The sequence below is a fragment of the Melanostigma gelatinosum genome (assembly GCF_949748355.1).
Source record: "Melanostigma gelatinosum genome assembly, chromosome: 4".
In the NCBI taxonomy this organism is placed as follows: domain Eukaryota; kingdom Metazoa; phylum Chordata; class Actinopteri; order Perciformes; family Zoarcidae; genus Melanostigma; species Melanostigma gelatinosum.
This window is the reverse complement of record NC_136637.1, coordinates 1,690,997-1,708,299: the sequence shown is the minus strand read 5'-3', so window position 1 is coordinate 1,708,299 and position 17,303 is coordinate 1,690,997. Positions and strand designations below refer to the sequence as shown.

The 17,303-nt window shown below is 47.6% G+C and overlaps 1 protein-coding gene across 1 annotated transcript in view; it reads left to right on the top strand.

The window, feature by feature from the left end:
- The window catches only part of LOC306776223 (cadherin-2-like), a 111,398-nt gene that overhangs the window by 72,607 nt on the left and 21,488 nt on the right, over positions 1-17,303 (top strand). Inside the window, exon 11 of the mRNA XM_079266842.1 lies at positions 3,571-3,713. Coding sequence (XP_079122968.1) covers positions 3,571-3,713 — 143 coding nt within the window. The remainder of the gene's footprint in view (positions 1-3,570; positions 3,714-17,303) is intronic.

Genomic DNA, 17,303 nt, shown 5'->3' with positions numbered 1-17,303 from the left:
GTTGAACTTGAACATAACTATGTTAAACTAAGCTAGAGATGTTTTCCAAATGTAACACTGCTTGGTCGGAACGTATTTACCTAAGATATTGAAAATGGTTGGTTGATTGTTTGGTTGATTGGTTAGTGGGTGGGAGGGTTGGTTTGTTGGTAGGTTAGTTGGTTGGTTTGTAGGTTAGTTGAATGGTTGGTGGGTGGGAGGGTTGGTTGGTTGGTGGGTTAGTTGAATGGTTGGTGGGTGGGAGGGTTGGTTTGTTGGTGGGTTAGTTGGTTGGTAGGTTAGGTGAATGGTTGGTGGGAGGGTTGGTTGGTTGGTGGGTTAGTTGAATAGTTTTGGTTTGTTGGTGGGTTGGTTTGTTGGTGGGTTAGTTGGTTGGTGGGTTGGTTGAATGGTTGGTGGGTGGGAGGGTTGGTTGGTTGGTGGGTTAGTTGAATGGTTGGTGGGTGGGAGGGTTGGTTTGTTGGTGGGCTAGTTGGTTGGTAGGTTAGTTGAATGGTTGGTGGGTGGGAGGGTTGGTTGGTGGGAGGGTTGGTTTGTTGGTGGGTAGGTTAGTTGAATGGTTGGTGGGTGGGAGGGTTGGTTTGTTGGTGGGTTAGTTGAATGGTTGGTGGGTGGGAGGGTTGGTTTGTTGGTGGGTTAGTTGGTTGGTTTGTAGGTTAGTTGAATGGTTGGTGGGTGGGAGGGTTGGTTGGTTGGTGGGTTAGTTGAATGGTTGGTGGGTGGGAGGGTTGGTTTGTTGGTGGGTTAGTTGGTTGGTAGGTTAGGTGAATGGTTGGTGGGAGGGTTGGTTGGTTGGTGGGTTAGTTGAATGGTTTTGGTTTGTTGGTGGGTTGGTTTGTTGGTGGGTTAGTTGGTTGAATGGTTGGTGGGTGGGAGGGTTGGTTGGTTGGTGGGTTAGTTGAATGGTTGGTGGGTGGGAGGGTTGGTTTGTTGGTGGGCTAGTTGGTTGGTAGGTTAGTTGAATGGTTGGTGGGTGGGAGGGTTGGTAGGTGGGAGGGTTGGTTTGTTGGTGGGTAGGTTAGTTGAATGGTTGGTGGGTGGGAGGGTTGGTTTGTTGGTGGGTTAGTTGGTTGGTGGGTTAGTTGAATGGTTGGTGGGTGGGAGGGTTGGTTTGTTGGTGGGTTAGTTGGTTGGTAGGTTAGTTGAATGATTGGTGGGTGTGAGGGTTAGTTTGTTGGTGGGTTACTTGGTTGGTAGGTTAGTTGAATGGTTGGTTGGTGGGTGGGACGGTTGGTTGGTTGGTTAGTTGGTTGGTTGATTGGATAAATGATAAATTGGGGTTGGTCGGGTTATTCTAGGAAATAACCAGTTGTCTTATACTGTTGTAGTAGTATTTATAGCTGTTCCGAACAGCCATACTCAAAGGCAGAATGAAAAACCATCCATCACTGACCTTTTTTACATCGAGTCACTTCAGGGCTGAGAGAGCGCTGATCTGTAGGATGCGGCGTGAGTTAGAGCTGTGAAGGCGATAGACAGTGGTGTAGTCAAGACCACCTAAACCGAGACCACGTCATAACCAAGACCAGAGTGTATCGAGACCGAGACAAGACCAAGACTTTGAGGGGTTGAGACCAAGTCAAGACGAAGACCAGACCAGTGCAAAACCCAAACTGTATAATATGATGTTGGAAGATGTGAACCACGGGCATTCCTCAAACTGATCTGAAAGATCCACATTCCCACAAAACCTCTGAAGACCTCTGAAGAGTCCTCTTCATTCACCTCTTTTATCACCATATATACTGTACATGTTTATCTATCAGTGTACTGGAAAGAAATGTCTTGATAAGTAGTCAAAAGACAATGCAGAGGTGAATTTTATAGGTATGAATTTTGTTTTCTGTGAGCACTCAGTTTGATGTTAACAGATAAATCAGACAATGTGGAGGCAATATAGTGATATCCCCGCACTGCGGTTATCTTGAAATAAAACCCTGAGTCGTCTTTGTCTGAGACCAAGACGAGTCAAAATGCGGTCAATTCTGATCTCGAGCACTGCAACACTGACAATACACAGCTGACCAATAACCACGTGAAGTGAATGTGATGTTGGATTGCCTGTTTTTAGAGGTACAGCCTGATTAGTATTCTGCTGTGTTGATATTTCCCCTCATATTTGCTGAGCAGGGAGAATTTTCTGCCTTCTCAATTAGCGAGGGCGGCAGACTGTTCTCAGCCGCAGCACCATTTTGAGATAAAGAGCTGTAAAGACGGCTGTATGTTTCCTGCTACAAACATCTCGACTGTCTGAATGTGTGTCTCTCTGGCTCCTGCAGCACTTATTAGCCACCAGCTCAGCACCAACCAGACCAGAGCGCCTGCACCACTGCTGCTGCTTTTTGTCCCCATCCCTTCTTCCTTTTACATCCCACTATTTGTTTCTAAATCTAGTGCTGAAGTCTTTGTAGCCTAGCAACAATGGTGGATGCACTCTGTGTTCACAAAAACATACAAAGGCACGTACACACACATACATGCGCGCACTCATAAAGCGAGCGTGTTGTAAGCCGTAGTGAGGGCCAGGGAGAGCGTTCTTCCTTTCTGTTGCTTTGTATTCTGCGGTTGGTGCTGCTCTGACATGTATTCACAGCCGTGCCTTTCAACTCTTTATCTCTCCAATTAAAACATGACAAATGAACAATGTTTCCCTATTCACGGGGCGGTTTGCGCCGGCTTGTTGGCAGCTCTGCTCACCTTTGTGGGAAGCTGTGCTATTTTCCTGTTTATTCACAATATTGCTCGACTGTGTGCCCCGTTTGACACGTGACTCTATCTGCTGCTCCAACGATGCAGATGTTACCACTATGCAGATGTTCCCACTATGCAGATGTTACCACTATGCAGATGTTCCCACTATGCAGATGTTACCACTATGCAGATGTTCCCACTATGCAGATGTTACCACTATGCAGATGTTACCACTATGCAGATGCAGAACGACATTCTGTTAGATACAAAACATTTCATCAGTAAGTCACAGGGATTTGCCGAGCTTCATTCTGCTTCTAGTCCAGAACATATACAACACATTTCCACTGACAAATGTATTTTTGATGTGATTTTCAAATCTGTTAAAGGTGGAATCATCTCCAGTGAGAATAAATGAGTGAGAGTGCTGCAGCCTCCATATATCAGCTCCCCAGTAGCTGCTTGGCCTGAAGCCAGGGAGGCAGATAAAGAAGCCTCTGTGGTGGTTTCTCATGCTCTCTCGCTCTCTCTCTCTCTCTCTCTCTGTCTCTCTCTCTCTTTCTCTCTCTCTCTTTCTCTCTCTCTCTCTTTCTCTCTCTCTCGCTCTCTCTCTCTTTCTCTCTCTCGCTCTTTCTCTCTCTCTCTCTCTGTCTCTGTCTCTCTCTCTCTCTCTCTCTCTCTCTGTCGCTGTCTCTCTCTCTCTCTCTTTCTCTCTCTCTCTCTCTCTCTCTCTCTCTCTCTCTCTCTCTCTCTCTCTCTCTCTCTCTTTCTCTTTCTCTCTCTCTCTTTCTCTCTCTCTCTCTCTCTGTCTCTGTCTCTCTCTCTCTCTCTGTCTCTGTCTCTCTCTCTCTCTCTCTGTCTCTTCCCCCCCCCCCCCAGGTACTCCAAGATGTACGACCCCGCTAACTGGCTGGAGATTGACCTGGTTAACGGACGCATTTCCACCATCGCCATCCTTGACAGAGAGTCTCCCTACGTCAAGAACAACCTCTACAATGTCACCTTCATGGCCTCTGATAACGGTGAGACGCCGGCGCTGCATTGGTGTCCTGCAGTCACACACACACACACACAGGTGGACTGTGTTGACTGCCTCGGTGCTCTTTCAGTACTTGCTGTGGTGCTGGTTGTAACGTCCGGCTTCTGCAGAGTGTCTGCAGTGTTACTTGAATCGGTAGCTAGTGAAGCTATGAGCTAATCTTCACAACACAACACTTGTGAACACTGCTCTATTGAAAGTAGGAAGCTCCACCACTACCTAATAGTGTTGTCATGGACCACTGAGGTGTTCCTTATCTTTTCAAATCCTAAAATTGACATTCTGGTTGAAGTACATGTTTTACTGTCAAAACACGATGAGCCAAGCAAAGTATTGGCACGGAAGATAAGCTAAATTATTGTTTTTGTCAATGATGTCTCGTGTAAAGAGGGTGATGTAACGGCTTGCGTTTCACATCAGAAATGGTCGTCTGACGGCAAGGGAAAGCGGTAAAGATATTCTAAATATAGTGTCCATTTCAACACATTGAGATTTATTTGGTGGCTGAAACATGTTCTCTGCTGCTCCCGTCCACAGCTGCTCAACCTCTACATCACACAGCCTTTCATCTGGTAGCTGAAGCCATCATCTCTCTTCAAAGCGACCGGACTCCATTGACTAAAACAGTCATTTTGCTGCACTTAACGTTGACTCAGCTAGTGCTAGTGTTCAAATTATTCATAACCTTATTGATTAGCTTACTTTGGTATTCTACATCACTGTTCTCTACTAATGCACCAGAAGACATTTCCATTTGAAAGCCCCAGAGAGAAGTTGACCTTTGACACATGGAGGCTGTCTCACTTCATGAGTCACCTACTGTGTCATAGTTCGACCACAATTATGAAAAGAAAATGATTTCTAAGCATTTTGTTTCTTCAAGAGAAGATCAAATATAGTTAAGTTGCACTACCTGCTAAAGTAGCTCACTACTAGAAACATGCCATGAACCTCAGCTAGGGTTGGGTATCGTTTGGGTTTTTTCCGATACTGGTGCTAAAACGATACTTTTAAAACGATACCGGTGCCTAAACGGTGCCTGAACCGATACTTTTTTCTTCAAATTGAACACTATATTAACTGTTTAAAGTATACTATCAATATAAATAAATACAAAACATTTGGCTTCAAACTACAGCTTCAAACTTTAACTATGAACAATATGTTAACTGTTAACAGTTTACAGTATACTTAAATAAATATAAATAAATACAAAACACACACACTCTGTACACACACTACAGCTTCAAACTTCAGCAATTATTTTGCAGAAATATGAGCATATTTTTCTTCTCTGGCAAAATACTACACGTCTCATGCCTTATTTTATTTTACCAGTTGGTGGCGGTAATGCGCCAATTCGTCGTTTGCCAACCGCCACTACACCTCAAAGGAGAAGAAGAAGCTTTGGCGTGCCTGTGTTGTGCTTATGAGCGGCAGCGCTACGTACCCCGTTGTAATAATACTGTGAGTGAGGAGCGGAGGACCGAGTCCTGCTGCCAGGACGGAGTCATCAGAGTAGTGTAAAAAAAGTATTTCAATCGGCTCAGGCACCGAAAGGAAGCACCGAAATCTGCGTTGCGTTTCGGTCCGGTAGATACCGGACCTATAGGAACCGGTTCCATATTGGCACAGAGTTTCGGTACCCAACCCTAACCTCAGCGCTGCTGGGAAACCTCCACATGCCATCTGGAATAGAACGGCATCTTCTCTCTCCACAGATGTGCTCTGTAGATGACATGCACTGTAATCCTCAAAGACAAGAAAATAAATTCAGGCTCCAAAAGGGAGAAGTGGATGTATTTTTGGATTTTCCGTTTGTGCATGAACTAGTCAGAATGCAGCTGGTTGTCTGATTATGTGCCGCTGACTCTTCCGCACAGCCAGACTGCAGACTCAACTCAAAGAAAATGCTTCGAGTTACAGTTACCATCCACATGAACCTTCCAGCGAGTATCTCTCTTTCTGCTCTACTCACAAGGACACGTCGTGGTCTGAATAGTGTCTCGCTCAAAGAGCGCCCAAACAAGCATCCCACAAAGAAGAGTGCACACTTCATGTCAGCTTGCAGGCCACATCGCTAAGGGGTCAGCTGAAGCACATTTGAATGCTAAACGCTGTGGTCCTTACTCGGTGCCACTTCAAATGAAAAGCTTTCCGTTTTTGGCTTGTGAGCTACATTTTTGTTGCACAAGTTTGTTTGTAATGTCTCGCTGCCCCTGAAGGCTTGGCTGTCAATCAAACATATCCAGCCCGCCCACTCAGATGCTTTTCAAACCAAAGGAGCATTTCTATAAAATCTCCAAAGACAAATCTTCTCTTCTTTTTCAGAATAATACCTGATGTTTACATTTTGGCTGCAAGAGGAATGTGTTTTGTGATCACATTGCGACTTGAAAATGTCTTTACTTGATGAAGGTATTGGTTTTATTTTTCCACTTCATTATGCCGTGTTCACACCATAATGAAGCGTCATTGGCGCCGCCGGTCTCGCCGGGGACCATTTCTGTTCATTCGCGTGAATCACGCTGGAGAGGGGGCGGGGCTTATTGCCCTGGAAGCTGTTCAACTGTCCGCCATCAACCATGGAAACAATAACCTATATTTCTGCTTAGTACGTGTTGTGGAAGTCACAGATATCCCGGGAAACTAAACGCCGTCATGTCTGGTTCATAATATTGTTCAGAGGAGCTCCGTGGATTGTATCGAGCTGTATTCACTGTCTAGCAAGCTACACGTCGCTGTTTACTACAGCTGTAGGAACACTAAATAAACTGATTTGGCTGTGATTCAACGGCAATAAACCGACAAAAAGGGAAATAACTACGTAATGATGCCGATTTGTAGGTTACTGGTCTTCTCAATGGAGCACTGATGGATCGGTGCTAGGCTATGCTAACATCGTAGCAGCTCCACCAACACTCAATAACATAATGTAGACGTAAATACGGCAGCGTCTATTCATTGTTTGTACCGTATGGTTTACACACACACATGTATACACATAGTTTGGTCCGGTCTCTATTGATATGAGGTATCGTAGAGCTCTGGGTGAACACAGACGGCGACAGGATTTATTTCCTGATTCAACAACGGCAGGAAGCCAGTGATGACAGGGGGAGCAACTCAACGCTGATAGGCTATCGCGCCACAGCGTCACGCCATTTTTTCGGCAAAGTTCGTTTGGGGCGTTTTGGCCTACGGTTCATACAGCCAACTACTGTGTTGCTAGCTAGCTGAGCAACATTTGCACTGACTTAGTGAGGTTAGCCAGAGCTGTAGGACCGTCGTGTGAAAGAAGAATCATGAGCTGTGTCATAGAACATGCATCACTTTCATCCTGAATGTATTCACAGAGATATTAAGTTCAGGTGTTGTGTCTTTGAGCCAAACGGCCTCCATGGAGCTAATGTAGCAGCAAGGTGACTAACGCTAACGAGCTGCTGCAGTGCTCGGGGTGTCTGGGCAGGGACCCGATCACAGCTGGATACTCTGGCTCCAAATGACTTCAAAAGTACAAGATGGCAGCGCCTCTCTCCGGGATATTTGGGCTTCCCTTTTGTACGGTGGGAGGAAGTGGAGCTGCGTCGTCCATCTATACATACAATCTATGATTTTAGCGGTAATGAACAGTATCATGTCACATCAACCTTGTATTACACAACACCTTAATGTTGCTCGTGTCACACACACACACATCTTTTCCCATGGGAGGAATAGACTGTCTTGTGTTTGAGGCACACCCCTGTTGAGCATGGCATATTTGGGCTTAGTTTGGCTACTGACTGACATGTCTGACATGACATGTCCTTCCTGTAGACAACAGATTGTATTGTCCACCTTTAATTAATTACATTTCCATTCTGTATTCCCGTAATCAAATGTGATGATTAGGAAAGGCTTGTAGGGATACACTGACAGTCTTCTGGACACAGTATTCCCATTGATTTCTAATGGAGATGTTTTTTCTGCCTATTTAATACATCGTTCCCAAAGTCTTGCTCTTTCCCTGATCACAACAGTGCTTTATAGCCACAGAATAAAGGGGGATCCTCTGTTCAGAGTGGGAAATTGTTCAAGAGGAATGTCATTCAGCATCCACTCCACCCTGCACACTCTCCACCCAGAGACTGTGTTCCCAGCTTCCTGCTAACTCACTGTCTCAGCACATTTTCGACCTTTGATGAGCACACGTGCTTTGCAAAGAAGATCACTGGTATAAAAAAAAAATACACATGCACACTTGGACACAAAGACAAACCCACGCAAGCCTGTGCAAGAGGTTACACGTCTGCAGTTTTTCAGCGGTCACCATATGTGCACCGGTCACCTACTATTGCTGAGCATACTCCAGTTCAGCGGTTCCCAAACTTTTTAGGCCATGCACCCCCTTCTACATCCCGACCGGGTTCACACACCCCCAATCCCCCCCCCCCCCACACACACACACCTTAAAAAAAAAAAGCAACAGAGCATACAAATCGGACTAATGAGAGAACAGTTTGCTCGCGCGTGGCGTTTCTTTACAAGATCAAAAACTCTTCCTGCACCGTGCCTTCGAAAAGGTGCCGGACGTACACCAGAAGATTGGCCAGATTGGCCACATCTGTAGACTCGTCTACTTGCAGAGAGTAAAACTCACTCTTCTTCACGCGACCGACTAATGTAGCCAGGATGTCTTCGGACAAAGCATCGATGCGGCGACACAGTGTTGTTGGACGCGGGATCACGTCCAACTTGTTTGCTTCTCTCTCTCCAATCATACATTCCACCATCTCTTTAACATTTTGTTCCCTCTCCACCACCGCCTCTCCTTCTCCCTATTACGCGGTCAGAATACTACCACAACACGCCGCCTGTCAGAAATGCGCTCATACACACACGCACCTCCCCAGCAACGAGGCACATCACCCGGTCACAATACCTCCAGAATGTCCCCCGGGTGAAATCCGGGACTTGGTTTTATGGTTCCGAGTGGCGGGCGCTCACTCGTTGGCGCCGGGACGCGAGGTCTCCAGCCGCCCCCGCCACGAGGCACCCGATCGCCAGGTCTGTCAGCCCTCGGAACAGGCCACGGGGCAACAACTCGTGGGTGGCGGGGTAGAGGCAAGGCAGATCACAGAAAAATAATAAAGACGAGAGTACAGCAAAGATATGTTGATGAGAAACGTATTTGTAATACGTCAAACACAAACGTAATCAGGGAGAAAATACGTTCGTGGTCAAACGTAATTGAGAATGCATTTTAGTTTTGGGGGAACGTCATTTTTAGGAGACAGGACTGCACAGCCATTACATTTTTCCTCTCGCGCACCCCCTAGAGCAGGCATGTCAAACATACGGCTCGCGGGCCGGACCTGGCCCGTTGGATGATTTAATCCGGCCCGGCATAAATTTCTGAGAATGTCAAAAAAAAAGCGAGTCTCTAGCTCATTTCTATCAAAAGTTGTGATTTTTTAAAATAATAAATACAAATCAAATGCTCCCCCCGGCCACTAGAGGGCAGCAAATGTAAAGGAGCTCACGTCCAGCATGCGGCACCGCCCCCTGATGTGTCCAGGTAAAAACTAACCGGCAATCTTGCTTCACCATTCACCACTAACACACTTGTCAACACACCCTTCCCAAAATGGCACTGTCAAAAAAAAGAAAAGTGGACACGGAGTGCAGAGTTTTCCAGGAAAAATGGACTGAGAATTACTTATTCACAGAAGTGAATGCAACACCGGTGTGCCTGGTATGTAATCAGCCTATTGCAGTGTTCAAAGAGTTTAATATTAAGCGCCACTATGAGACTCTTCATAAAGAAAAGTATGACCACTTGAAAGGACAAATAAGGAAAGACGAGATAAACAAATTGGTCGCTGGTCTGAAGAAACAGCAGTCTACTTTTACGCGCAGCCGCGATATCTCTGATGGGGCTGTAAGAGCCAGCTACATTATTGCCAACGAGCTGGTGCAGGCATCCAAGCCGTTTTCTGATGGGGAGTTTGTAAAAACATGCATGCTGAAGGCTGCAGAAGTCGTGTGCCCTGAAAAGCGACCTGCCTTTGCCAATATCAGTCTAACGAGGAACACTGTCGCAGATCGGGTGACAGCTCTCTCAAGTGACTTGAGCAGCCAACTGAAAGAGAAAATCAAGTCATTTATCGCATTTTCAATTGCAATAGATGAGAGCACCGATGTCACAGATATTGCTCAACTGGCCATATTCATTAGAGGTGTTGATGAAACTTTGACCATCACCGAGGAGCTGCTTGAATTGTTGCCCATGAATGACACCACAACAGCAGATGACATTTTCAGCGCTCTCGTTGGAGCGCTGGACAAGGTGGGAGCGGACTGGTCCCGTGCCGTGAGCCTGGCTACCGACGGTGCGCCATCAATGGTCGGGAGAAAGGCAGGTGTTGCCACAAAATTCCATGACAAACATCGATGCACTTGTGAAGGCAAAAATATGCCAAGTTTCAGGAGCCAGCAGCAGCAAGTAGACTGCAGGAGTACAGTGAGAGAGAGAGAAAGTTGTGATGACACGAAATTTGTTTGCACTCATGAATACAGATAATTAAAAAATAAGATTAATCTGGTTTCATAAAGACAATTAATATTGTGCAGTATATTCTCATCTTCAGAGCCTACAGTTTGATCTGATGTAATCTTATTGCCCATGCACTGCTATAACTTTTATTTTGTATTTTATTTATTTCAAAGCAGTATGACATATAAGGCAAAAATATTTTTTTCATAGCTCCCACTTGAGTTTGTTTAGTGTGGTGAGTTGGTTCAGGTGTAAAACTGCATTCACTCAACTGTCAAATAAACCAGTTGTTAACACATTCACAGCCAAACATGAAAATCATTTTTTTCTCCATTGTTTGTGAATAAATGTGTTGTGCTTAGAAAAGATCCCTTGTCATCCGTGATTATAATATGTAGGGTGGGCTACAAATGTAGGCTGAATGATAAAGCATAGTACTGAAAAACAAAGCTAAATATTTGGAGTTGACATTCTTTTACTGATCCGGCCCACCTGAGAACAGAAAGTCTGGATCCGGCCCCCGAGCCAAACTGAGTTTGACATGCCTGCCCTAGAGGCAGCTTGCGCACCCCTGGGGGTGCGCAAGCTAGGCACCCCCAAGTTAGGCAGCTTGCATGCATTCTTTTTCAAGAACTACAGCGTTCATTATTCCCCTGTATGCTGCCTCCCAGATTCCACTGGGAATTTAGCTTCATAATATGTGTATTCTGACATGACATAAACATTCACTTAAAGGATAAGGCTGTTGATATTCTATATACGTTTCTTATTGTCAACAAATCCAATGAAGATACTAAACCAAAGCAATGTGTTAGTGTCTCTCAATGCTTTCTGACTTCCCTGTACAGACACAGTACTTCTTGGTAGATGCATTCATTGTTGGTTTGGCTCCTTTCCAAGGAGTTGTTGACTATTGGAAAAATACAGAATTCAGAATGATTTTGAAGGTCACCAGACCTCTAGAGTAGGGGTACGTTTAATGGACTGATAGCCGTTAAATTGACTGAGTAGATCATCCTCCACAGAGGATGGACCCTTTTCATTTTAGACACTGCATGAGCCATTGTGCTGGATTCTCACGATATCGCAAGGCAACACCCTCTTGTTCTGAAAAGTGAAGCCAATGAGGAAGTCTCATAAACTTGCATTCTCTCTAGTGTCCACCAGGGGGCGACTCCTCTGGTTGTATAGAAGTCTATAGAAAATGACTCTACTTCTCTCTTGATTTATTACCTCAGTAAACATTGTAAACATGAGTTTATGTCTCAATCTCTAGTTTCAAGTCTTCTTCAATACAGCATGATGTTCATTTAGTAACTTATGGTCCATTTAGAGTCACACAGACCATAAAGCAGGGGATGCTTTAGGGCGGGGCTACTGTGATTGACAGGTGGCTACCAGAGAGTTCATTGTCTGGTCTGGCATATTCACTGTGTCTTGTCAGTTCATTAACTTCAATTGTAACATTTTGCTCACCTAGAAATGTCTTCTTCAGCGCTTGGTTGTACTTAGCACCATCCTCTCGTCTCACTTCTGGTTGCAAATAGATCACCTGTATTTCTGAAAGTGCCTGACCTTTTCCAAACAGTTTCCAATGACGGCTACTCAGAAGGTTCTGTGTAACAAACCATCTGGCGGGTCAAGTAACTATTGTGCCTCTCTCAGGTTAGATTAAATTCATCAACCCCAGGGCATAAACCTTTCTGGTTGTAATGACCCATTTGGTTGTAAAGGCACTTTGTTCTATCACAATATTTAGGACAGATTTGATTAAGGGCTGTAATGAGGAGGTTCTATTTCATCCTTACTGACCGCCAGAGGCAGTGCTTAACACTGAATGTATTCCGTCTCGCGCATGCGCAGGTCGAATATTTATATCAACAAAGTCACGTGTGACCTCGGATGACCACCGTCATCTATAAGTTCCGGTGTCATCCTGAGCTCAGTCCTTTTTTCTTCTCGCGTCGCAGGTTAGCTACCATGGTAGCTTAAACAAGGATGTGTCTACGATCAAGACATATTAGAGCTCGTCGCTGTAGCCTTGTGACTACCGGTCGGAGTTGCGGTTCTCTCGCCCTCCAAAGGCTGCGACGAGCTGTCCCTCTTCGGAGGGAACGGTGTGTTCGCCGTTCGGACATCGAGCCCCGGACTGGTGGACGCCCCTATCATCGGTCGTCACCAGTCTGATAAGGGTCAGCTAAGTCGTGATGACAGCAATCGGTAAGATCGATTAACATTGTTTTCTATAACAGTTGTTTGTTCCACGGTTGGCAGAGCGCTTCCGCTCTAGTAATCGAGTGGCGCGCTAACGAGAGCGTAGAATTACGCTGTCGGCCCGCCCTTCACAGTGTTACGGCTATCACAGTTAGCAGAGTGTTCCTGCTCAGGCAAACTTTGTGAGACACTAGTCCGCATTGGCGTTGTGTACATGGAGATTTAATCTTTACATCTGACGTAATTCGCAGTTAGCAGTGTCTTCACTCAGGCTAACTTGGATGCTAGCTGGGACTGCGTCCATCAACTTTGTAAACCTTACGGCTGTCACAGTTAACAGAGCGTCCTCGCTCAGGTTAACTCAGTGGAAAACTAGCTAAACAAAGCTGATACTGGGGCTGTAGCCATCAACTTTGTATCCTTACAGCTGTCACAGTTAACAGAGCGTCCTCGCTCAGGTTAACTCAGTGTGAAACTAGCTAAACAAAAGCTGATACTGGGACTGCGTCCATCAACTTTGTATCCTTACGGCTGTCACAGTTAACAGAGCTGTCACAGTTAACAGAGCGTCCTCGCTCAGGTTAACTCAGTGGGAAACTAGCTAAACAAAGCTGATACTGGGACTGCGTCCATCAACTTTGTATCCTTACGGCTGTCACAGTTAACAGAGCGTCCTCGCTCAGGTTAACTCAGTGGAAAACTAGCTAAACAAAGCTGATACTGGGGCTGTAGCCATCAACTTTGTATCCTTACAGCTGTCACAGTTAACAGAGCGTCCTCGCTCAGGTTAACTCAGTGTGAAACTAGCTAAACAAAAGCTGATACTGGGACTGCGTCCATCAACTTTGTATCCTTACGGCTGTCACAGTTAACAGTGCTGTCACAGTTAACAGAGCGTCCTCGCTCAGGTTAACTCAGGGGGAAACTAGCTAAACAAAGCTGATACTGGGACTGCGTCCATCAACTTTGTATCCTTACGGCTGTCACAGTTAACAGAGCGTCCTCGCTCAGGTTAACTCAGTGGAAAACTAGCTAAACAAAGCTGATACTGGGGCTGTAGCCATCAACTTTGTATCCTTACAGCTGTCACAGTTAACAGAGCGTCCTCGCTCAGGTTAACTCAGTGGGAAACTAGCTAAACAAAAGCTGATACTGGGACTGCGTCCATCAACTTTGTATCCTTACGGCTGTCACAGTTAACAGAGCTGTCACAGTTAACAGAGCGTCCTCGCTCAGGTTAACTCAGTGGGAAACTAGCTAAACAAAGCTGGTACTGGGGCTGTGGCCATCAACTTTGTAGCATTACAACGATCACAGTTAGCGGAATGTGCTCGCTCAGGCTAACTCGGTGAATGCTAGTTATACTAAATCAACATTGAGGTTGTGCCCATTGATGGTTTTTACGCATTACGGCTGTCGAGTTCGCTCCGGCTAACTAGACTAAGCTAATACTCGGTGTGTCCATTGATTGTTGTAAACATTATGGACATATCGGTGGCGGATATCAGTTAGCAGAGTGCCCTCGCTCAGGCTAACTGGTAGCACACCAAGAGTTACAGCACCTGTCCAAGTGGAGAGTGTCCTCGCACTGTAAGGACTGTGGTTTTTTTTGTCCGTTTTCACAGTAGCAGAGTGCTCTCGCTCAAGCTAACTGGGGGGGCACCAATATCTGCAGCAACTATCCGAGTGAAGAGTGTCCTCGCTCCCCTCTCACTATGAGGACTGTTTTCCTGACCTGTTCCGCAGTGGCAGAGTGCTCTCGCTCAAGCTAACTGGTGGGACACCAATATCTGCAGCAGCTGTCTTAGTGAAGAGTGTCCTCGCTCCCCTCTCACTGTAAGGACTGTGTTCTTTTTGTCAGTTTTTCACAGTAGCAGAGTGCTCTCGCTCAAGCTAACTGGTGGGACACCAATATCTGCAGCAACTAGCTTAGTGAAGAGTGTCCTCGCTCCCCTCTCACTATAAGGACTTGCCTGGCCTGTTTCCACAGTGGCAGAGTGCTCTCGCTCAAGCTAACTGGTGGGACACCAATATCTGCAGCAATTAGTTTAGTGAAGAGTGTCCTCGCCCCTCTCACTATAAGGACTTTGCCTGACCTGTTTCCACAGTGGCAGAGTGCTCTCGCTCAAGCTAACTGGTGGGACACCAATATCGGCAGCAACTATCTTAGTGAAGAGTGGCCTCGCTCCCCTCTCACTGTACGGACTGTGTTCTGTTTTGTCCGTTTTTTACGGTAACAGAGTGCTCTCGCTCAAGCTAACTGGGGGGACACTAATATCTGCAGCAACTGTCTTAGTGAAGAGAGTGGGCTTAGAGAGTGTCCTCGCCCCTCTCACTATAAGGACTTTGCCTGACCTGTTTCCACAGTTGCAGAGTGCTCTCGCTCAGGCTAACTGGTGGGTCACCAATATCCGCAGCGGCTGGCTAAGGGAAGAGTGTCCGAAGGATCACTCGCCACTGACTGCCCCCTGCCTGTTCTCTTAACATTCAGCAGAGCGCTCCCGCTCGGACTGATTTGGAATTCCGCATAAACTAGTGGGACAAGGGTTCCACCAGAATCGCGGCCATGTTAAACTCTCCCGGCTGTAGGACCTGTATAGCTCCTCTTCAGCCGGAGGACGGCCCTGACCTCTTGCCCTAGCAGGGAGAACCCAGGCAGGACCTGCGGCATCACGCCTTGAGCAGTAAGGTCTGCTAGGCTGGCCGAAGTGGAACACCTGATGCGGGAGGGCTACCTCCCCCTGTCAGGGCAGCTGAATCCAGACCAACCTACCCTGGTCATTTGTATGGCGCTTGCACGCCGGGCATACACAGCAGCTGGAACATCCACCTGTGAGTGCCTTCTTCAGGCACCTTCCCGCCCTCACCACCTTTTCTGTTCCTCCCTCCGAGGAATATCTGAGGGAGTTGCGTGCATGGTGGAGACACCAGGGCTCTCTCCCGCCTTACATCAGACCATGCAGGAGGTGGCAAATCTGGCCTTGCACGTATGCCAGCCAGTTAGACGACTATGGCGTCCATCAGTTTCCCCTGAGGAGACTCTGAGGCCCGATGCCAGGTGCCCTCGACCCAATGTCGGGGCAAAGATGACCTGCTATCCAGGGCTTAGGACACAGCAGCGCTGTGCACCGTATCGACAACTCCCTCTCCCACCTCATGCTTTCCCTCGCAGATTCTCTGCAGCGGGCTACTTCGACGCTTCTGCTCAGTGATGCTTCATTGCAGGCGTTTGCGCTCATATCGAGGGAACGTGGATGTATGATGTCCACCCTGGTTCAGACTCGCCGCCAGGTTTGGCTGGCGCAGTCACCCCTATCTGAGACATGTAGGAGGACCCTCCATACTGTCCAGTGGAGCCTGGTGAGCTGTTCGAGTCAGCTGCTGTACAGGCGCTTCAGCGGACTGTTAGAGCTAGCCAGACCTGGCAGCAGTTCTCTGGTCTTTGCAGGGACATGCCTGCACCCCCAGACCTAGGGGTCCCATTTTTGGCCCACAAGGCCGTTTCTCAGCCTCCAGCTTACCCTAGTAGCGCAACAGGCCTCGGCGTCCTGCTGAGAGGCCGGACCGCTACCTATACAACCCTACTTACGTCCCCGTCCCCCCCGGCAGGGGTGCCAGGAGATGTCTCCAGGCCGGCTGTCAGGGTTCTTTCTCCCATCAGCGGATTTCCAAGGGAGAGTGGTTCACGTCTATCGACGCCTGTTCCCAGGGTGCATCACCACAACTTTCAGAAAGGTCCTGGGTGCTTCCATTCGGACTCTCCCATCTTCCCATGGGTGTCCACAGTGTGTTACTGCTGTCCTTTCCCCCTGCAATCGCAGGGCGTGAACATACTGCCGTACTTAGACGACTGGCTGACCTAGGCGCCGTCCCGGCTTCAGGCGCCACAGGACACTGCTCGCCTTCTCTCACGTGGCCCGGTAGGCCTCAAGGTGAACAGGGAGAGGAGCTACCTGAGCCCTTCTCAGAGCATAACCTTCATTAGGGTGGCCCTATGAGGGCCTGTCTGTCGCCCCAGTGCGGATGGCTGAACAGCCTTCACTTGGATGCCAAGTGGCACAGATACAGGGCAATAATATTATCGAAACAGTGTCTATTCATCTATTCACTATCCCCATGGAGGGAGTGCATATCTGGCGAACAGTGTCCCAGGAAAGTGTCCAGTGTCCCTGGAATGGAACCGAGCCCCCGGGGCTCGGTTCCATTCCACCAGGAGATTGTCACAACAGTTACCTGCCTCTCAAGGCGGGTGCAGGGTGACAGAACGGGACAGCCTGGGGGCAGTTGTCTGCTGAAAGACCGCAGGTCCAGGTTCTAGAGCTAGCGCTCGAGCACTTCCTTCCATGTTTGAAGGGACAGCACCTCTGCTGTGATTTCCCATGAACTATTGATGGGGCACCAGATCTGCAGAAGTTGCTACGGGGATCACCGTGGCCTTCTGACTTGGGAGGCCCCTCGCCTGACCAGCCTGTGGGCAATGTACCCACCAGGAGAATGGAACAAGGTTGTGGTTTTCCTGTTCCGTTACAAGCCTCCACCGGGAGAGTGGCGGCTGCATCCAGACGTGTCGACCCACTGCCCCCACTGGGTCTCCCTGACGGAGAGGACCAGCCCTCTGGGTCAAGATGCCCTGGCTCACACGTGGCCAGAGGATCTTCTTTATGCCTTTCCACCAGTCCCTCTGCTTTTGCTATAAGCTTGTCAGAGTTCTTCCCCGACAGGCGGGATCTCCTGTCGCAACTAGAGGGTCGGATTTGGCATTCCAATCCCTGCCGCCTTCAATTAGGGGTCACGGGAGGGCCAGACCGGATGCTGAGTGGC